Source organism: Protopterus annectens, chromosome 17.part0 (genome assembly GCF_019279795.1).
Source record: "Protopterus annectens isolate FY-2018-M chromosome 17.part0, PAN1.0, whole genome shotgun sequence".
NCBI lineage: Eukaryota > Metazoa > Chordata > Ceratodontiformes > Protopteridae > Protopterus > Protopterus annectens.
In genome coordinates this window covers 125,814,003-125,837,412 of record NC_056751.1, presented here as the reverse complement: position 1 = coordinate 125,837,412, position 23,410 = coordinate 125,814,003, and the positions used below count along the sequence as shown (strand labels likewise).

The 23,410-nt window shown below is 39.9% G+C and overlaps 1 protein-coding gene across 1 annotated transcript in view; it reads right to left on the bottom strand.

Annotated features, from left to right (window-relative positions):
* Positions 1–23,410, bottom strand: part of LOC122791800 (low-density lipoprotein receptor-related protein 2-like) — a 1,119,352-nt gene that overhangs the window by 628,059 nt on the left and 467,883 nt on the right. The window contains exons 12-13 of the mRNA XM_044059752.1: positions 450–637; positions 246–369 (exon numbers count right to left, since the gene is read on the bottom strand). Of these exons, the coding sequence (XP_043915687.1) occupies positions 246–369; positions 450–637 (312 nt within the window). The remainder of the gene's footprint in view (positions 1–245; positions 370–449; positions 638–23,410) is intronic.

The following is a 23,410-nucleotide window of genomic DNA, read 5'->3' as shown; positions in this document are numbered from 1 at the left end:
GCAGCCTTAAGCTCCAAAAAGTGAAAAGGGATTGTTAGGTGGGCAGTTTCATTTGTATCGCAAGTATCAAAGTTTGTATTCTCAAATCGTTTTGCATTTATTACAAAAAGGATTACAGACAGCTAAACTGATGCCCTTTACTAGAAAGCACTTCAAAAACAGTATTGCTTCCTATTACTTTCAACTTGAGCAATATATAACATTTTATACAAAAAATGCTAAAATGTGCAACAATTCAAACATACCAGGTCTGCTGCTGCTCCACAAAAGACTCTGCGACTTCACATCTAATATCACATGACTTTTAAGAAAGGGCATCACCTTCTCAACTGTAAAAACAGCTTCACCAGATAGGCTCATCCGTTTAACCTACGGAAAAAAAATGCATTATAGCATTCAAAACATGTGGGAAGCCAGGCTCAGCAGGTTGGGTTGTACAAAAAACTCACCTGCCCATCATTTTCAACCCAATACAAATATGACCTCTGCCAGTCCAGAACAATACAATGTATCGGTTTTTCTGAATGCTGCAGCTTCTTTGAGCCCCGTCCGTTCTCCTTAGTAATGCCGATTTCATCTCTGTCACAGGACAGCCAATAAATATTTCCAGTCGGAATATCTACCTTAACAGAGCAAACTGGAAAAACAAGATACAATGACCATCAAACTAAACGCTTCATTTAAAACAGCGAAAATTGAAGTTAACACACCACAAATTACTTTTTACATTATGAAATGGATTTCCAAGGTTTTGAAAAATATGCAAATTATGAGATTAAGGGCTTCAGTCATAGAAATATTTTGAAGACACTCAGTTTGCAGTGAAAGCTTGGGAAGGACTGCATTGCTTTACCTTCCAAAAAAGGGGATTTTAAATTCTGAACTGTGAAGTTATGGAGCAAAAAGCTTTTACACCCCAATTTAAAACTAAATTAAAGTGAACCGAATTGTTAGTATCTTGCATGTTAGACAGATTTATGCATACACACTTGTATGCAAATGTTAGTTGGCTTTAACACTGTTGCTATAATGCATTTGTATAGTTTGGTACTCGGGCTTTCACAGGTACCACAGACGTCTCGACCATTGCTGTGTCTCAGTGGGAATTTGGAGAATTTTCATATTCACATGATTCTTGGAATCCTGTCTGGTAGAGTGGGCAATTTCCTGTGAAAGCTGTCTCGGGTAATGTGATTAACCATGCCTTTACAAAATGTAGGTGTGCATAGGGGTTCCAATTCTGACCATAAAGGAAATCCCAAACAATGCACCTTTTTGGACAAACTGAGGCCACATGCTTCAATTCTCGGCAACAGACTTGATGTTATGCACACTACTCAGAAGTGTCTGCCAAAAATGTTTTCCATCAACTTCTATTCAGATAGTATCAGCAATCATTCATTTGGTGACAAGCTATGTTGGCATGTTTGAAAATGTTTTTTGCTTCAGCTATCATTTGACAGAATACTGCAGTCATGTCACATACCTTAACACACCTTCCTTATCAAGTCCACTGGGGCAGAAAATCCCTTACATGACTGACTCCCCAACACACACCAAGTTTGGAGACACCAGATTAAAAGCACTTTATTTCTGTGAACTCTCATTTCATCCTACCATCCAGCTACACAGAGGATGACATTCAAATTTAAAAACTTTTGTAGTAAATGGATGGACCAAACACTTAATTCAGAACTTTTTCTGATAAAGTTCATATAAAACAAGAGCACTAAAGCTGCATACACGATCCCCTATTTTCCAGGTTACCTAAATGTATATGTTGCCCTGATCTGAGGAATTGTTACAGATGAAATGCTTCAGTTCACACTAGAGCTGCACTCTTGCCAGGAATCCCTGCCATTCACACCTATAAAGATTACACAGATCACGGGATCAACTTTATCAAGCCAGCTTTCACATCTCTGAAACAGGGTAGGATAGTTGGCCTAGTTAGCATCTTGATTCCTCATCAGTCTCAGACTCAACTTTATAGATGGTAGGTATTTAAGTACAAAGGAACAAAGTACAACTTGTACACAGTGCACATTTATACTTGTGCCTTAAGCAGCTTAGTAACTGGTGTGCAATCATGCTGCTGCCCAAAATATTTGATTTCGATACCTGGGTATTGATAATCCATGTTTTAACTGCTACTCAGCTGAACATTCAAGTCCAGCCACTCTGTAGATGCACCCATTTTAACCTTCGACCCAATTGAGGCAGAGTAGGCATACTATTGGGCGATACTGGATGGCACAAATTTTTCATGTTTCAGTTTTGTGCAGGTTACATGTGATTAACCGGGAATGTTAAAGTCTAATGTAGTAAGGCAGTGCAGCGCTAAGCACACTTTCCATAACAGTACATGCACCTTTGTGGGAAGATTTAGCACCAGTCAACATTTACCTATATTATATACCTCATTTGACCAGAAATGTAACAGCAATTGTATATTTCATAGAAGTCTCAATGTCAGAGTACCTCACCAGTATGAGAACAGACTTGACTGTAAAAGGCTCATAGCCCACATTGTTGTGTTCTCTGGTTCAAGATTTCTCTAAAGGAAAAATTGCTTGTGGTAGGCAAATAACCATGTCTAAATCATGTTATGTATGCTCACATACCAAGGCATGCGACAAAAGCTTAACTTCTAAATTTGAATAGCAATTTGCTACATTTGCTCCCAATTTGTTCCCACCCTGCTCAGTCTATATGACAAAAAAAAAAAAAAAAAAAAAAAACTTGACAGAAATACACATGCACTCAAAGTTATAAGCTTTAATTGCCCCTGAAAGGGAAATCGCAAATACAAATAAGGATTGAACAGGTTAAACCTATAATACTCCAAGTTTGCGAGAGAATTACATTTGGATAGCTTCCCAAGCAATGCCACAGTCGTTCTTTGGAAAACAAAAGTGATATTCCATACATTAGTACCCACTACAGGGTGCAAAAAGTACTGGCATAAGTAGTTTGATTTTAGCCATAGATAGTGACAAGTGTAGAAGCCAAATAAAAATCAGTACAATATGAAGTCGGAAATTAAATGATTTTAATGCACCACAGGTGTTAAGGCATAAAAGAGATAAAACCTCTTCTAAAGGAAGGAAGGCAAACAGCAATTACAGGAAGTCAGCGCAACCGGTTGAGCCAGCAAACATTCTTAAAACCATAAGTATTTTTAAAGGAACCATTACTGCTCGTATCCAGTTAAGGCCATTGTAAATTCTACATGTTGATTCAAACCATTCACCAAGACAGAAGCAGTCTCGCTAAAAGGCCAGTTGTCCACCTTTTACAACAAGACACACTGCTACTGTTCCACAAGCTTATCAAGCACAACTGCCCCTATTTTAAGCTGCAAATCTATCTTCGCTCCACAACAGAATAAAGCCCTTTTCCCTTAACTGACCTCCATTCAAACTAGCCCTTTCAGAATGTTTTACTGACCCCTTGAACTAGAATAACCTACCTCAAAGCATTGGAGAAAGTGGACCCTAAATATCAGTGGAAAATAACTTCAGGACCTTTAAATTCACCTGAAATTGATAGTCTAGCAGTTCCACATATCCCCTCAACATCCAGTCCACTCATTCCCTAGGGAAGTTTTAATCAGACATTTTGTACATACTTTTATTCTTGGAGATCTGCTCATTAACCACCCTGATTCTTTACCCCTGTTCCTCTAAATACTATCCTCATCATTCTTCTCTGATCGCTCCTCATACCTTCAGCAATCCCCTTCCTCTAGTCTCCTCAGTTTTCAATGGGACAGGACAAATTCTACATGTGCATGTTTACCTTTATGAACTATACTCAGTTTTTGGAACAATGCGTGTATGCATTTCTGAATATACATATATTACCTTTATTACAGGTGGCTTTAAACAGGTTATGGGCCAAAAGAAAAAGGGTCCAAGGACCAGACCATCCCACCTAGTCAACATTCAAATTCACATGAAGTGAATGCTAAAACCCCAAAACATTCAGATGCAGAAGCAGTTACTAAGCATGCAGTCTGGGAGCCCCATCTAGGAGCCCAGACCAAATTCCCAATTGCTCCAAAGCAATGTCTGGTTAAGTGAATCTCAAGGTCGCAAATGAATGTGGTCTTTGTCATTACGTTTAATACCACTGCTCTGGACATGCTCCAAGCTTGAAATCAGTCTACAGAGGTACTGTAACGTTTAACTTGCATATCTAACCTGCTACCCAAAGTCATAAAAAGGTTCCCATTCTTTAGTCAAACCTACATAAATCTGACATATGAAAACATAAGGACCATCACCCCAAAATATACCCAGTGGATTCAAAGCTATCCCCCACTGCAATTCTGCAAGCATAGTAGTTATATCGCATAAGCTCTGAAGTACTAACTTTACAGAAAAACAGTAAACTATTGCAATGCACTTCCCCACTGTACCTCATTCATGGGTGGTCTCAAGCTTTTTAGACATGCCCACCTAATTCTTCTGTATCCCTCTCAAGTCACTGTAGCGACAGTATGGGTGCATATTCATAGGTCAAGGGAATGGGTCTTGCACATACAATGGTGCAGCCATTAAAGCCTGTGGATACCCACATGCTTTCCCTACAGAAGCACAAGACTGAGATCTGTTGAGTGCTTAAGGCCTAGGCAATCACCGAAGTACTAAAAACGGAAGGGGTATGCTACTGAAGGCACTACACCCCCTGGTGTACAAGTACTAATCAAATACCTACAGGAAGGAATCAAGTTTTGCAAGGTACTATGGACATTCAAGCCATGCATCTGAAATTTAAAGCTCACTTTTTCCTTAAAGCCAATTTCATTCTAATGGAAAGAAGGGCTCTCCCACAGCTAGACACTTCAGTAAGTCCAAAACTTGTGCTTCCACTTCCACCTATTTTCTACTTCACAAACCACATCTCAATTCATTTATTGGAAAGTCCAACAAATATGCTCAAAAAAGCCACCCTTAAAATGTTTAGCTTCTGCTGTCCGACCTTGCCAAAGACAGGTACTGGGGACAAACTGGACAAGGGACCAGAGTAAGACCATTTTGCGACCCCCTAGTTACTGTAAAAATGGCCAGTTCTTGCTTAGTGAAACTGGCAGTCAGATTAGGCTAGTCTTTCTGATTTTATGCTTGCAGTTACCTTTGAAACACCAATGAGTGCTTGGAAAGATTCATTAGATTGCCATGTTGCTGCATTTTTCAGTCTCATTTTGAAACTTGCCCTCTAATTCTGGGATAAGCAGCATCTTGCAATTCTGCAAAGTGCACATTTAATCTCCTTGTGTGTCAACTACAACATGGTTACAAGGAACTGTACTAGTCTACTTCTAGGCGGCTTCAAAATGCGTGCACAATACTGTGGCCTTAATCGCATTCTTATATCTGAGGTGTATACAAGTCGATGAAGTGGATACAATGCCTGAGAGTTGCACAGTTGATAAAGTAAACATACATCAGCAGCATCAAGTTAAAACTGGTACTGAAGGGCAAGTATGGCATGCAGTTTTGAAGCAAACAGTATTGTGACACTAAAAATTGCAACTGAATATCCAAGGTGTACAGTCCAAGTCACTTAACTATTGGGTACAGCAGACATCTGGATAATGTTGATCTGGATGTTTAACTGGCCACTGATCTTGCAGGGGCAGTGCTAAGGTCTCATACCAAAACCATTCTATGAGCCATTATTGCTAGGTCTTGTGTGGGGCTGTTGACCCTATAAAGCTGGTCAGTTCTGTTCATGCACTTGTGGCATGGGTAGGACTAACAGCTGCTCAAACTGATGCAGAGTAGCACTCGTCTCCGAGTGACTTATTATTGGACAGGATTTCATTATGGAGCTTACATCTTCTTGCCTCTGCATTTCCTCTGCATGCTCAGGTTTCTTCCTATAACCCCACAAATTTGCTTCAAGTGAAGCAATCCTCCTCCAGTTTATCTGTAGGAATGCATGCAGTACGAGAATGACTGCACATGTATATCTTGATGTTTATCTGGCTTCTCAAGAGCAGTGTCTGTATAAGTGTGCATGTGAAGGGAAACCACCTGTATTACCAGAGGACACTGAGGTGGGGCAATTGTTAATATTTAAAAAAAAAAAGACTAAAACCATGAAGCTTCTGCAGGCCTGACAAGCCCCAGACCTCTGTCAAAGACTTGCCCACGGCTTAGTTGGGGGGCTCCTTCAACCTTTGTCCTGGTTCCCCATCTAAAACTGGTCCAGACATCAACTTACTTCACTTGGTCTATATCCCTAAAGTTGAGGGACTACAATCCTAAAAAAACCTCACTGGAAAGCTCACCCAACCTCTGCTGCAGCTGCGAGGGAAAGGTTAGTCTTTTTGCTTTCTTGTATTGCTTCATTGCCTATTTTGTATATTCTTTATGCTGCATTTTAATTTTTCTGCTTTTAAATTGCAAATTTGAACTAGGAGAGAGAGACCATACCTGTCTCTCATGAGACACAATTTCCCCACACTGGTGGTGCTGCGTTTTTAAACTCGTTTTTCTAGTTGTCTGCCCCTTGCTAAGCTATCTCCTCCCCTCTCCTTTCATTGGCTACTGAAAGCAAAAATATTTTGGGAAATCACTCCTTCAACTAAATTTTTGGCCATCCAACGGCATTCCATAGAACCAGAAGACAGTGTCCACCCCTTCAAATCTCGCTTTTAAAATTACTGGCTCCACACTTCTCATATCTAACCTCTTGGTACACCACAGATTTTAGGATATTAACCCATTTTTTTCCACATTACCTTTAAAATCTGCAACTACTCCCAAGACCACAATTACTGGACAGACCACATTCTCCCTCAATCATTTTGGGATTAAGCACCGTTTTACTCCTGGTGAGAGGAGCACAGGGACAATTCCTGAGACTGATCACTGGAAAGCACACCTGCTTCATAGGTGCCAGCTTGGAACTGGTGCTTATTGGCTCCTTTTGAGAGGAGCAGAAGACATTGATTCCCAACTGTCTGGGCAGTGAGAGCCTGTATTTGACCTTCCCAGACTGGTGGTGTTGCTGTTCATGGCATCTACCAGGAAAATGTTACAAGTCTACAGACATCACTGACAAGACAGTGGATCACCAAAAAGCCTGTGGCCAGTTTCTCATCTTGGGATTGGTGTTACTGTTTTGCTTCTGGTGAGAGAAACAAAAGGGCATTGTATCCCAGGAACGTGAAGCTGAGGCAAAATCAGCAGTACCAGCTAGGAAGTAGCCATTCAGGCAACTCCCATCTTTTCATCATTCTTGACAAAGCCAATTCTTTTAAGTACCATTTGATTTGCTTCCAACTTCAGAACTGCCTAAATACTTCAACCATAAATTGGGGTCTACTTATTAGTTTCCCCTTGTTTGGCAGTGCCCTGTATAAACACCTTGCGCTGACATTCCTCCTGTAAAGCCATTACATTTTTTCACCAATATTTTGTACACAGGGCAACTAGTTTGCAGTGATGAGCACTGTCCCCAGAGCTGTAAACTGGATACTTCTGACATTAACTTTATATTCTCAACTGTCTAATCAATAAATTGTCTCTTTCCATGGATATGACCTTTCCCACTGTAACCAGCTTGGCAAATATGGGCATCCTGAGGCAATGCAGAAATTGCCCAATGTTTACAGACAACCAAGTTAATTCTCAAATTGATATGGTATGTTACTTGTATTTACACGTCACAAGGCAAAGCTCACAAAAACAGTCAAGGTTGTCAGCAGTACACACACTGCACCCAAATTAGAAATCCACATATGCTAAATATAACCTCCCTAAAACCCCAAAGACCTCCAAGACTGACAAAATATCACATCAACAGATACAGCCACATCTCATGGAGCTTCTACTTCTAAGTCCATAAGGCAAGCCATCACATAATTCAACATTTTGGTCACTGGCAACTCCATTGAGGCACTGATGTACCTCACCAAGCTGAGAAGTGTCCTGGTCAGTTGCTCAAAGCCCAGGATCCATGTTACACACTATTGCACTTGAAGTACCAATATGACAGTCAGCCCATGTACATGTAAATTACCCAAGACATACCTCCCTAGACTATATGAAGAAACTAATCCTGAGATCTGAGCCCCATGCTGGAAAGCCTAGCACTGAGCAGCATTTTACCTTCTCCAAAGATACCACAAAACAAACAAAATATGACACACTAGTAATGGTTTAAGTTTCTGGCATCGTTCTAAGGGGATACAATATTTGCCAGCATGGAAGGAAACTGTCAGATTACATGGCTTTACCAGGGATAGTCTGCACCTCCCCCCCTCTAGGCTTTAGAATATTAGCCAAAACATTGTCTTCCCCAATGCCTTTAGGCAATGCCAAACTGAAAGCCCTTCCGACCTAGCAAATCAAAACCAAGAAAGTCTGAAGGTGTTACCGCTCAATGCTAGGAGTCCAAACAAAACTTCACTCCCTAAAAGCTCCCCCCCAACCCTAGAGAATACCAACATCTATGTAGTCACAGACATGGTTTAAAGCCATGGAGAACAGACAATACAAGGTTATGCCTTCCACGCATTTATACCAGCTACAACACAGGCAGGGACTCTAGGTGGAAGTGCCAGTTTACATCAAAAATATACCTAAAGTCTGGTCAAACAGGACAATGCACCTGAGCTTCTCCATGTGTAAATCACAATAGACAAAATGCAATATCACTTCATAGCAAGCTATAGGTCCCCATCCATGACCCAGGAAACGCATGCTATGTATTTAAACTCACCATCCAATACTACATTTGTGGGTAATTACCCCAGTATTAATTGGGAATCATTCGACACCAAATGTATAGGCACAGATTCCTGGATTTTGTAAACACCCTGGACTTGATTTGTCAATATCCCAACCAGGGGTGCAACCATAATGGATCTGGTCCTTTTATGGGAGGAATGTGCTACAAAACCCCTAGTGTAATGTCTTCCCTGGTAAGGTCAAACCACAATGGTCTCCTTTGAAGTAAAAATAAAACCTGAAACCCCAGCTAACACTGGAATATTCAGTAACTATTCTACAGCTATTTAGTGATAACCTGGCAAAATTTCAAGCTTGAATACTGCTGCTTACCCAGAACTGTTCCCATAAACCCTGTACAGCATGTTAATCACTGCACAGAAGCAGCTGTACTCACTTGACAGTAGTACAGAACAAACGAGCCACACTAGTGGAATCACAAATTCAATAGGCTGAATAACAAAAGCAAGAAAGCTTTGGCAAAAATTAGGAGGTGCAGCACCCAGCAGGACAAAAGCAGGCAACTAAACTTGGACAGTCTGCCAAGGCCAAATTTGAGGTAAATTTGGCCTTCCAGGCAAAGGACAACCACAAAGCATTTAGCCATGTCCACAACCTCAAAAGCAATACACAATTGTGTGCAGTTAATGGAGCCACCTATACTGTGCCAGATGTCAGCAAACATTTAACAAATTAATCTAAGGTTACCCCCTCCCCCCAATCTTCCCTCAAGAAATACCATCAAATACAACTCCCCCTGCTATCATTAGGGAACAGGTGCGTAATGCTACAGTGCCAAGAACACTGCATCAATGAGCCCAGGTAATACTGCAGGATGCCTCCTAAGTAGGAGGAGACATGACCTGTCTAGGCCCTTCTAGAATTGCTCTGTAGCTTCCAAACAGGCTTTGCATCTCATGAATGTAGATAAGGTCATCCCTCTGCACAAAGGTGGGCCACCTACAAACCCTGGAAACCAGACCATTAAGTCTCACTAGTCTCATATGTAAAGCCATGGAAAGAATCATGGCAATAATTAATGACATTGGAAGCCTCCAGACACTGGGCCCAACCCAATTTGGTTTCATCAAGGGCAGGTCTTGCCTACTTAACCTGGAAAGCCACAGATAAGGGCAAAATGGTTCACTGCCTACATTGACCAGGCCAAAGCATTTGACAATACCCCACTCTGGTATTAAAATAAAGGGGTTGGGTACAGTTAACTGCTGGATAGCCAGCTGCCTCAGACAGGACCGAGCAAGTCAGAATTCGGAGTCCTCCACAAAGAGGCAGTCAAGCACAGTCCCTCAGTGATCAGTTCTAGGACCACTTTTTTTTAGCATTTACTTCTTTGAAGTAAAGGTCAGTGCCCGTGGTCTGACTAAATTTGCAGATGATTGCAAATTATGAGCAGTCATTGACCCCCACTGAATTTTCTCCAGGAAGGGCTGACTGACAAAGCTATCAGAGCCATGGACTAACTAAATACCAAAAAATGTATAATAGTATCCTTTGGGAAGTCATCCACCTTTGGGATGTCATCCACCCCTGGTAACATTAACTGACAACACACCCTTAAGATGTTAGGCTGTGTTCATACCCCTAGAACTCTTAAGGAATCTGGACAAAGCCAAAACTGGGGGAGGGGTGCAAAGGCCAAAAAATAGGGAACATTTTAAATATTGGTCTTGCACACTTGGAAGAGTGTGATACGTTTTGCATTGCTGTGCATTTCCTGAAGGATATATAGTTTGAAACTAATATCTTATTTAGCAACTTCAATCTTCAATAATGACAGAAAGCCAAAAACTGAGTAGTGGACTAAAAATGAAAAATCTGAACATTCTGCGAAAATCTTGGCAGTTGAGAGATGCTTGTGCTTCAGGGTCAAAAAGTATCAAGTGCAACACATTTGGCCAAGGAATGCATTTACTCCTCTGTACAACTATTTAAACCAGACAACAGTTAGTTTACTAGTGCCTAAGCAAGCCTCATTACCCTGAAGTTGAAAACTAAGGGGCCAACGCACTGAAACAGCACAATTGGCATGGCCTCAGAAGTTCAAAGTGTCACAATAACTTAATACAAAGTACTGCAGCAGTCAAGTAAAGCAGTACTTGGCATGGTGCAAAACTAGGGTTTAGGCACAAGAGGTACAGGATTTTCAAGCCACTTCCAGGCTGTTGTGGAATCTGCTAGTCTTAAACAGATTACCTAGTCAGTTGTCCACCTCTACCAAACATGGCTTTCCAAAAATAAGACAATTAGAGCTCTGTTGTACATATTCCTTCTAAATTTCCTAAGGATGGAAGTAGCTTTAACATAGAACATTATTTAATGATAAACAGAAGTTTGTAAATTCAAGTACCTATCCATTTAGAAACAGGCTAAACCACCACATATTCCTGGCTTCACTAGATAGTAACTTTCACAGTAAAGTTACTGTACGAAAACAGCCCATATGGAACTCAATTATATTGTATAGGTTTAGCCACAAACAAGGTGACTGGCAGGCCTCCAACATTCTTGGCAGGCATCAATGCCTCCGGCATTCTCCAGTGTGTTTGAGATGCATGTTTTTCCTTTGAATCCATGTTTGATTGTGCCACAGCTTAGTGAAACAGATATCAACCTTGCCTATAATGACACATTAAAGTGCCAAGTCATCTTAAAGTAGTGAGACTCCAATCTTGCGCCTGGACAGTGAAGGCAGCAGTGCCCATTTCCAGCATGCTCTGATGTCAAGCTAAACTTCATAAATTGCTTCTCGGTAGTTGTGTGCCTTGTTTATTCTTTTAATGTTCCGCAATAAGTTATATGATTTGACAAATAACCATGTCCATTCACAGTGGTGAAATTCAGACAGTCTGTATCCCCCTCGACAGAAGGCTGCCAAGTGGTTGTATTAAAATACCACCTAACCACAAATCCTTTGCAACTTGATCCATACATTTCTCTTCCCCTGCTGAAGGGGAAGTAATAGCAAGCCAAGTTAGAGCAATCGGCAATCTAAAGTAACCTCACCAAGAGTCTTATTTTGGGATGGAAAACTGGCAAACTGCAATGCATGTGGATATAAACTTTCAATGTTCTGGGTCTGTCCCAGGGCCTCCATCCAGGGGCCTATACCCGATGCCTCACCCATAGGACATAAGCAGGGCACATTCACTACATGCCTGAACCACTCCATCTGGATCCACTTCACCCAGAGTACTGGACAAACCTTCACAGATTACCACATTACTCGGAGAGTCATAGTTAACCCCACAAATCCTTACTACTTCTATTTGCATCCCCGATGCCCTTTCATTTTTGGTCACCACCCAAAGCTTGTGCTGCATAGGATAAGTGGCTCACCAACATGTACATCCCAAGAGTCGGCACCAGCATTAATATCAGGCTACAGGACAATACCTGCAGCACTACCTCATCTGTAATCTATTCCCAGTCCCTTCAGCTTTCAATCACAAAGGAAACCAACATGCACAAACAACCACGAGGTATCTGCCTCCCTCACATCTAGAACATACCACTCCTTCCTGATTCAGTGGCACTGACGACTTTGCACATAGTACGCCATGGACAGCAGTCTTCTGAAACCCACAGGACAGTCTCCAAACTGCAGACTCCAATCACTGGCAGCTCCTTGTAGTGTTCATGAAAATCAAAAATGAACAAACATGCAATGTTAAAGTACCAAACCAGACCCTGAATATAGCTAATTTAACACCAAGAAGGTGGACAAAGATAGGCAAGATCAGCTTGAAAACCCTCCCACGACAGCAGTGCCTTAACCAGTTCCATAACACACATTTAGAGGGGATTTAGAAATTATCCCACTCCAATCTATGTGCAAGACAAATTTGATTAACTGTTTGAAGACCTGGACAGTCTGAATGGTTTCTCCTGAAACCAACTGTCAGATGTGCTCCTTATCAGTACCATACTAAATGGTATTCTCCCCAGAAGTAGGATTGGGACATCCCATACACAAACTCCTCCCCCTTTCTGAAAATGGGATCCACCATCCCAGTTTGCAAATCCAAAGGCACTGTGCACATTTCCCATGTAGCACTTTAAAAGCACATTAACCATGACACCAATATCCACCACCGTTACTTCCTCAGCTGAATCTCATTCACCCCTTCATTTTTACTCTCCCTCTAAGAAACCTCACTTATTTTGCATGCAGTACATCATACTGGAGCTACCTTTGTGCATTTTACTCATACTACTCCCAAAACTACATTGCTGCTGGTAGTTTCCAGACTATTGCATAGCTATTGGAGATTTTCTCCACAGGCTTTTCCTGAAAATGGGAACCGCCAAGAAAAATCATAGTTATCAAAATTTTTTTTAATCAAGACACTATGCCAGCTATATATGCATGTCCTTCAGTCCGTTTCCTGAGTTCCCCATGTAGACATGGAGAATTAAATACCTGAAACATTTGCAAGCCAGTCTTTGTGCAGCTTAGATATAAACACGAGCAGATATTCACAATCAGCACCATTCTATAGACAATTATGGTGCTGGAGTCTTCCATTTTTACAACACAAAGGATAGTGCCTATGAAATTATGCCAAATTGAAAACTTCCAAAAAAGTAGCTCATTTAAACTGTGGAGCCCATGTCCTTCCACTTTTTGCTGGATGGTCCAGTTTCTTCCATATATCAAGTTACACTGCCATCATACTTTCTAGGATTCGGTCTCCGCTTTAAATTCATTAAGTTCCAGGATAGACTTCGGCTCTTATTACCCTCAAGGATGAATCCGTTTCCATCACTTGTTTGAGACTTAAGGCTTTGGAAAGAATTTTACAATTTTATAATTGTACAATTTCATAATTTTTAAATACAGTTTATATAAACTGTATTACACAAACACTAATTGGTTACTTTGTAGAGTTCATTTAGGGTATAGTTATAAAATGAGAAGGTTTCACCTACTCATTCATGTGCAAGGAAATTGCTCATGTAATATTTATATTTTAACGAATAATTCAGTTATTTGGTTTACTGTTCGTGATGTCAAACAGGTTTTAAATGAGCATGCTCTATCTTGATAAAGTCTCAATTAGAGGAGACAAAAGCGCTTGATTTTATGTCATTTAAGTTCTCCCTACGAAGTGATTTTATATTTAATTTCACCTTTTCAATTTGGCACAAGGTTTATTTACAAGCACTGTTTGCTCTTCCGAAGCTTTGTGTTATTGCAGTTTATTTTTTTCGGATTTTTGTTGTACAATCATTGTACCAGACAAAAATTAAGCTGAATGTTTAGAACACAAATAATTTTAAATGCAGCACTTCTAAAATTAATGAAGCCATGCGATAACACAAGCCAGTACAGATATTTGTAGACAATGACATCAGTACAAAGGTAAAGGAATGTGTGCAGTAATTCTAAACACGTGTGCCAATGTCTGCAAGAAAATACCACATGGAAGTAAACTATGTATCTCACTCCTAAAACTATGGTAATCTTTAAATTAGTCCAGCTGCATTCATGAATGCTCACTTAAAGACTGGTCCATTTTTAGTTTAAAAATGACAAAACGTTACATGTGTTAATTCCAACGACTCCCTATCAATATTCCAGAGTTATAGTAATAGAAAAAGATCCAGTCGCCCAGACTTTCTATTAGTATAACTTTTTTACAGCAACAGAGAACGCAAGATCTCAGTTGCTTTTTTTTTTTTTTTTTTTTTTCCACACTGTCTCGCTATGTTAAACTCCTTTAACAGACTGTGTAAAAAGCAACCGGGATCTTGCTTTCTCAGTTGCTTTTTTCAAAACTGTCTTGCTAAGTTAAATGGGTTTAGTTTGTAAAAAGCAACGGAGAAAGCAAGATCTCCATTGCTTCCACCCATCAGAGGATGCACTGCGTAAGCATACGCAGTACATCAGAACTGCTGTATAATACCAAACAGCTGCAGAAGGGCAGCAAGAAGGCATTATACAATGCCATTTAAGTATTTTTTTCTTAAATGTCATTGTATAAAAGCAATAACCCACTTCTGGGTGTGGGTAATGCTGGATTTACCCACAGTTATCTTTGTTTGGCCACTCGGGCTTCGCCCTCATGACCAAACCACACCAACAGTGGGTAAAATCCAGCATTATCCACACCCAGGAGTTGGTTATTGCTATATTAATACCCAAATTCAAAATGCTGCATCTGCTAGTAGGGTCATGTGCATTTGAACGCCTTTCTGCAGCTTTGACAGACCAAACTTGTATGCAACCCAGTTTAACTTATTTTTCACAAACAAGGAATACACAAAGACAAAGCAAAATTCAAGTCCACAACAAGGTGATGTAACTGCAAAAATAGAACTTCAATGCCAAGGAACGCTTGTTCGGGAAAAACTGATCAGGTACAGTGACATTTCTTGAATTTCAAGAGTTGCATAGAAGATATTGAACATTTTTTTTTTTTTTTTTACATCAAAAACTAATTTGTCAACACTAATTTCAACAGTTTGAAGATGCAGCTTTTTTCCAAAACATCCCAGTTCTAGCTGACTGCATGAACTTCAATGCAGTTTCAAAAGTTAAGCACCCATAAGCAGATTAAGCAATACACATGACAATACTAGACTTACAAAATTACCCCTCATGATCAGCACTGTCCATCTGTAATCTTTGATGCAACTGAGGGAGCAACTCCTCTACTACAAACATCGGAACAGCAAAGAGACTCAGAGGTTCAAAACTGGCTCAAGCCTGGATCGAAAATCAAACCATGAATATAAAGCCAAATGTTTAAAACTAGAAATTTCTTGCTCAAGAAAAAACTGGATGGAAATTGTTTTTAAAACCCACAAAAGTTAACAAGCCTCAAGAAAACTAAGGATTACATGAGCTTGGTGTCTGGATTCGGGAAAGTTCAATCAGCATGAAGAGCAGCACAGCTTTCACAGCTGCATGCCACCCACAGCCTTCAATTTCAACAGGAATAAATATCAAATTGAAACAAAAATGTAGATTCCAAAGAAAAAATAGCAAGAAAAATGTGCAACTTGCCAGAATGCGTTCTAATCTTCCCGAGCTTTTAGATGTCAGTGCTTCAATGAACAAAAAGTTGAGTTTGTGGTGTTAGTTTAATTTAACCAGATATAATGCAAGCATATTTTGCAGCTAGTTGCATAATTCCCTGTAACGCCATCTAGCTTTTTCTGTCATTCCTACAGATTGCTTTAGGAAACAGTAGGTTTACTATTCGACAGATTAAGATTAGGGCTGTAGTCTTGACATCCAAATATTTCCTTAAACTCTGGGACTGAACAGTTTAGGGACTTGTGATTAAAAGTCTTGAACACAAGAAAATATTCATATCCAGACAAAAGCTAGAACATTTTTCTTTTAGTTAATGATGCAACAGTGCGTCATAGCCCAAGCAGTTTGCCTAACCTGATATAGGGCTGAGCAAAGGAAACAATACAAGTCAGCACACCTTCAAGTTTTCTGGCAAGTCAATTTTTACACAAAAAGGAACTTTAGGCCATGTGCCTGAAATGGTACCTTTTATAAGCATAGTAAATAGCTATAGAAAAATCTTGCATTGGCTGGAAGCAATATTGCTTTAATCTTGGATAGTTTGAAGTCATCTGTCAAAATGTAGGACACTAATGGTAATTATTAATTTTGTTAATGTAAGCCTCTGCATCCTGGCACTTCAATTATGGATGAACACAACGTAGCTGAAGTGTCACGGATGAAGTGCATCCCTTTTTTTGACCCAGTTTTGCTCTGTCCCTCAGTCTTTCCTAAAATTGGTAACTTGAGAAAAAAGGTGGCGATTACAATGTCAGTTGGAGTTCACAAAATGCAGGTTAACGCACAGTCAGCTTGAGGATAATGTTTTAAAAAGGGGACAGATTCATTCTGGATTGGTCTTTAGTCAATGATGGAGGTAAAAGGATAAGTGCTGTGCACTCATCTCTGCCAAACTACCAGTCTCTATACTTAATTCGACATTTAATTTGGATAGTCATTGGGGAAAAGACCTAAGCAGCACTTGCCATAATATCACCAGAGGATTTAGACAATGAAAGAATGACTAGATAACTGCACATCTCTGCACATTTCTACATGGAACATTCCCAAGTTATGAAAACATCCAGTACATGAGGAATCAGTCAGACGTTTCAAGGTACAACCACCCATTCACCCCATAAATTCAGAAAGTTGCAATGCCTTGAAAGGACAGGACACATTTCGATATTTTCTCCACATTAGAGTTGATGCTTACACCATATTATATGGCACAACATAACACTGAAGGCCATCTAAAACATATCAAAATTGCTACAGGTTCAACATGGTAACTGGAAACTGCAGTCTAACAACTTGACTAATTTTCTGAAAATCTCTGAAATTCTCAACCTGTATGAAACTGTGCAAGTATAGTCATACAAGTCATTATGTTAAGCGGGTGGCATTACTGTAGTACGCCTGAAAAATTAAGACTTGCAGGGACTTCGTTACAAGTTTACCTGTAGTTTAACCTGACAAGCTTTTAAATGCCAAGATGCACTCACTGAGCAGTTTTGTCTAAATTCATGTTCCTCCGTTTAACACAGGCACCAGGTTAATAAGCCACTTGGCAAGTTTCCTTAAATCAAGGAACAAAGGCTTCTCATTTATTACGTTCACTTCTGGGTTCACTTTCTCCTTTTTTGGGTCTTCAACACCATCAGAATGGACCCTAGTCCCAAGTCAGGGTACTATTACAGTTCATGAAGTTAGTATTTTCAGTCCAATGTTAGGAGAGCACTCTTCTCAGCATCCATGGTGTAGCCATAGTTGCCTCCTCCTGCAATTCATATGGGGTTACATGCAATATCTAGGTACAACTGCAAATTCTTACACCTATTGCTCCTCCTATTGGGCCCACATCCACACTGATCTCATTTCTGAGATCTCACTCATTTCTGCCTGCAAATCTGGCTATTTTAAGACAGTCTGCATTAATCACTGGGTGTAACAATTTCTATAATCATGGTCTACCATCTGGCTCTCTGAACTATTTTTGAATGACTGATAATGGTGAAGGTGGTGTGAAATGAAACCAAAAGATGGAAAGTTTAATGACAACCCTGGATTTGCAAGCATTTAAACCAAAGTTTTGAGCAATTATATGTCGCCAATACTTTACTACAATGAACCATTTGCTCAATCCCCAATGCAACAGTCTTAACACCATACCTCTCAACTGCACAGATTTTTGTAGAATGCCCAGATTTTTGCCTCATTTTTGGTCCAGTTTTATAAAATTCTGGTTTTCTGGCAAATTAGGGGGAAATCATTGAAGTGGTTAGAAAAATGAGACATTTGAGTTTGACTTCATACCCTTCAGAAAATTCATGTTAATGCAAAACATGTTATTCTATCAACTTTAAGAGCAATATTTAAAAACTGCACCTATTTATGGGCGTTTGTCCCATTTATGGCTTTGTCGAGAATTCTTGCTCCAAGAGGTTGAGATGTATGCTTGCCACAGTGCCTTTCAATAAAGACTCCTTCGTTCATGTGTAATCACTCCGCAACAAGGCTTGGGACTTTTTAAACAGACCTTGCATTTGACTGTTTCTTATATATGTTCAATTGATTTTGTAAAGTGCACTTAGTCCACTATCCTGGGCTGCCATTAAACCTTCCATCTTTTGGTTTCATTTCACCTCTCCTTAACCATTCCTACATCAAATCTTGGCTCATATAAAAAGATGTTCCAGGAAAAAACTGTACTTGCCACTATATGAATTATGCACATCTGATTTTTTTTTTTTTTTTTTTTTTTTTTAGCACAGTTAGATTTCTATTCCTGCTGGACACAATTGTCTCTGCTAAACTGAACAGAAGTGTTTGGCCGGATTCAACACCACCTACACCAAGTGTACACCAGTTTGAATAAACACAAGCATAACTCCCACCTTCATAATCTTAAACTACCAATTTTCTTGCAACCTTAAATATCTAGGGGAATTCATAATTGTTACAACAATGTGTAGACTACGTCTAATCTTTGGGGTAACTGCACAAAACATGTAGAAGGGATGTTCTGAATACAGACTGTGCATCTTAGCGGAGGCGTTCATGAATCCAGCCAGTTATCGACTTGACGTTTTAAAACTTCCACTGTTTGGATCTAGTGAGGTCATACATGTACACAGTCCCACAACTGCAGACCTATACAGGTCATCAATTGAGAAAACCCATTCCACATTCAGTGAGGAATATACAGTCTTCGCACACACCGATTTTTACAAATTAGATGAGACTGAAGCACTTCCTATCCATCCACCCAAATAGCTTCTGGGTGATCTGTCCCAAAAGTAAGCTACAACAGGATGCGGAAACAGGTTTATAAGCTTGAACTTATTCCTAGATGTCAAAGTAGTTCTCAATTTTAGTTGGAGTCATCTGAAGTATTCTCATTTGTTCATGTTTTATTGCAGATACTTCATGTATTCCCAAATACAACTCTATCCTGCTCAGGTTACTAGGACACATTCCTATCGCAGACTATTTTCCTGGTGCTGCAGCTTTCCTGTTTTAAATGTTGCTTTTGCAAATTTATCAAGATTAAATGTCATTCGTGTTTGAAAGATTTAAGCATTTGAAGTTATGTTTTTAACTCCTTTCATGAACTATAGTTTCAAATTACACAAAAAATGAAACCTCTTTAAATAAGGTTTTCTGGGAGCCAAACTGACCAGAGCCTAATTTAAGTAAACAGCATAATGAGTAAAGGGAAAGAAAACTGCAAGAGAATCACCTTGGAATATCCCCTCTGAGTTTATTCCTGGGATAATTTGCCTTTTTTCATGGTTCAACTGCAAAGTGGTTTGCCACTGTTTCATGGTCACTAATGCAACTGATCAATGCAGTGTGTTTTACATCTGCAAATACTCTACGAATGTGAGGTACCAGCAAATTTTTTGTAGTCTATCCATGCCATGCTTGCATTTCCCCAGTTCCATATTATACTAATTTAGCAACTAATGATCTTTTGTTCCATATGACTGTTAACCTTTTGCTCTATAGTGACTGAATTTCTCCAAATGACCAACGTTTACATCAGTTTCGGCATACAATCTGTATACTGTCAGGAGGCAAGTTGTCTACAGTTTTTTGGATGGTTTGCAGATTCATTCTTAGAGTATCATTTTTCCTGTTAACCAAATTGTCATCTGTTCAGGATGTGCATACAATTCGTACTCTAGGCCAAATCTTTCAGTATAGATGTGAATATAGTCAGCCAGATGTTGGGTAGTAAATCAGGGACCTGCCTGGGATTTTCCATTTAGTAGAGTGACTGAATTTCTCTGGCCATTACTTCATCCCATTTCATACCCTCTGCATTAGAGCTCAGTTTCTTTTGAATTTTCTATCAATTCGCTATGCAGAAACAGGGTCTTAATATTTCTCGAAAGGTACCAGATCCCTGGTTCTAGTAATGGTGGGGCCATTGGATTTTGAGATACAGGTGGTTCTCGACTGCCAGGTCTCTAATAACATATTAAAAAGATCACCCCTCAAGTCTGAAACACTGAATAAAGGCAGAGCTTCCAGCCTTTTGACAGCTTGGGGACTTCAGGCCTGTATTAAGAAACTGCGTGGTCTTGGATTGATATGTTTAGTGAGATACATCCCCAAAAATGGTATTTTACTAGAAAACTGGTCTGAATAATGCTGAGTCTAAGGGAGTGACTACCTCTTTATACCTTTCATAACTCAAATGTACTAAAAGCTTCCATGACAACTGTTCATAATCTAAAAAAGGGACAAACCAAGTTTATATATTCCCAGCTATTTTCATTTTGTAGAGGTGTTGTCCACACAGTATGAGGGAAGGGGACATCTACCAAAATTATACTTTGCATTTAGTTTGGGCCCATTATTATTACAGCAAGAGTTTACTACAGGGCACTCATTTTGGAATGTTGTGTATCCATGGGTGACCACCTTAAAATTTAGTCACTTGCAAACTGCTAACCAGATACCTTGGCTCTACTAGGAGAAGTAAAGCACCACAAGTCACTTTCATACTTCCGGATGAGGCACCTGCAACTCGCACTGTGCGAGTTCAGTCTCTCGGCCTGTTATCCATCTTTCCACATACATGCATTTTTAAGGCATCTATTCTCCATATGCCAAACATGGGGAATGCATCCATGGCCTTGGCCTGGTTAAGATGCACCACCTTTACCTTTTCAAATAAAGGTACCCAATTCAATAGACTGGCCTTATTCAAGGTACAACAGTTTTGGATCAGCTTTAATATTTTGGATATTTAGGTCAGTTATGTTCTATGGCTTTGCAGCAGAGGCTGGAAAGACTGCCTGAAATTACCTGGTCAGTTGCAAGACCACTCGTGCAAAAAATCACTGCAGTATAACATTGGGTAAAACACTGGCAATTTTCTGCAAGCCTCTCCTCTCAAAGTGAATTTCTTGGCATTTATGTCTCTAACAAGGTTATGATCAGCAACCTGATAATTGTGTTTCAAAACTGACCAGTACATTAAGTCGTAGCAAACACCCAAAAACCTGTAACAGTTTACTGTATACATTTCATGGATAGCCTAAGGGTCGTTAAAGTTGGGTTATTCAACTTTTATAAAGCAATTTTACAGATTAAGAAAACATCTGATGTTTATACAATTGAATTGGCTGTCCAAGAAATTACTGAATTGTCTTCTGTATTTACATAACTGTTTTAAAAGTAAACAGTTCTGGAATGGCAGGGAGATAAATTTGAAGTCAAAACTTTTTGGATATCTTCATTTAAATTAGAGGCTGGTTCAACTAACCTAAAGAAAATAGTAGTGGTAAAGCAAACCATTTATACATGGATTTAAGTGCATATAGCCAAAGACTACTACCTTAAAATATGTACTGTTTACATACCAATGATACTAAAGTTGCATCCTGCCATGTAATTTCTACCTCAGTAGAAAGGTAGAACATTAAGCCAGTGGTGACAGTTAAACTCAGTCCTAGTACTTTTGTGCAACTAAGGCTATGGACCTAAATTAAAGTACAGGTGTGCAACTAAACTTACCATAACATTAAATGTTAGAATGACCACTGATGCAGGACCCTTCACTATAAGTGTTATATCCAGCATAGAATATAATACTCACCCTGCTTTAAAAGCTTCAGGGCACCTTCCATTTGCCCAGTGAGCTCAGGCAAAGCTAAAATGACAAATTTGGTTGCCAAGCCTTTCATACATGTCAGACAGAGGCCAACCCTGAAAGAAGTCAGAAAACAGGTGCCTAAAGTTAGACCCCCCCTATCATCCAGCCAACTGCGACCAGGGCCAGGATGCATCAAACACCCTCTGTTCTTGTGCGAACATATCCAGTACGTGAGAAAGCTTTTGAAAATTGCCAGAGGCAATTGCAAGAAAACCTCAGCTATCCACTTGTACTGTGCTGGAAAGGTCAATAAAGACTGAAACATACGTCCACAGCTAGTGTGGTTTGGTTTTATTGGACTGAATAACCCCCAGAGACTGCTGCTTCTTTGGAATACTTGCTATTTATGTAAAAGCTCCACACTGACCCTATCCAAACAACCTAGATAAGTGGATGGGAGACTGCAAATTTGCCCCTGGAGGGGTGATAATATTCCTCAAGAACAGGAATAGCAGATGCTGAAAACAGATCTGCTCTGTTCATAAATTTGTTATGCAAAGTAACAAAAAACGGGGATACTTGGGATTAACATGGCTAGGCTTGTAATGGGCTCTAGGTCCACTAGCCTAGTAACCTCCTATGAAGTTGTCTGGGCCAGAGGAAGTCATCACAATATTGTGCGATTCCCTTTTATTCTTCAGGAATGCCTTGAATACATCATTGGATAGGTATACAGTGAAATTCCTGTCAAAAGATAAAGGAATCTGTCTTACAGGCCTTCTTGCAAGGAGTCCAGGAGCAGAATCTTACTTGATTGTTCAGAGGAGGCAGAGGTCTACTAGAGAACTCCGCACAGATGGATCAAATCTAGGAAAATCCTCTGATTTTGTTTCCATTCGTGAGGGTCTGTCCTGGTCTTGCTCAGTCTGCCACACAGTTTTGCACTGACTGAATGTATGATGCCTGTAGACAGACTGTGCTGGGAAGCTATATCCCTAATAAGGCTAGTCTGCAAAGGGGGTACAACCTGGGTCCCCTTTGCTGGTTTATGCACGACTGTCGTATTGTCCAACTTAAGAGGTTGGAGATGAAAGATAAGAGAATAGACTTCTTTGATCAGGCATGTAATCACATCTGTCCTTTGTGCCCTACACATCTTGCTCTTTTATCCTAGACAAGTTCAAGGTGTCTGTGGTGACATGACTGCTTTGAATAGGAAAGTGGAGAACTGGATTAAAGGAAAAACCCTAGCACTGGGATGTGAAAAAATCTAGTTGCTGGAACTAGACTTCAGGTACTGCATCTTTTTCATCTGGAGTCCTGTCAGGGGTAGCATGAAAATCAGATGGAAACCCAAAATCCTGAAGTATTCCCTGGCAGTGACTGAAGTCCAAGTGGAAAACCTTGCAAACAGATCTAGATCTAATTTTTTCCTAGTGGAAAAGCTCTGAACTGAGGTGTCTAGCCAACATCCAGGAACACAATTCAGTGTGGAGTCCAACTTGAATGTTT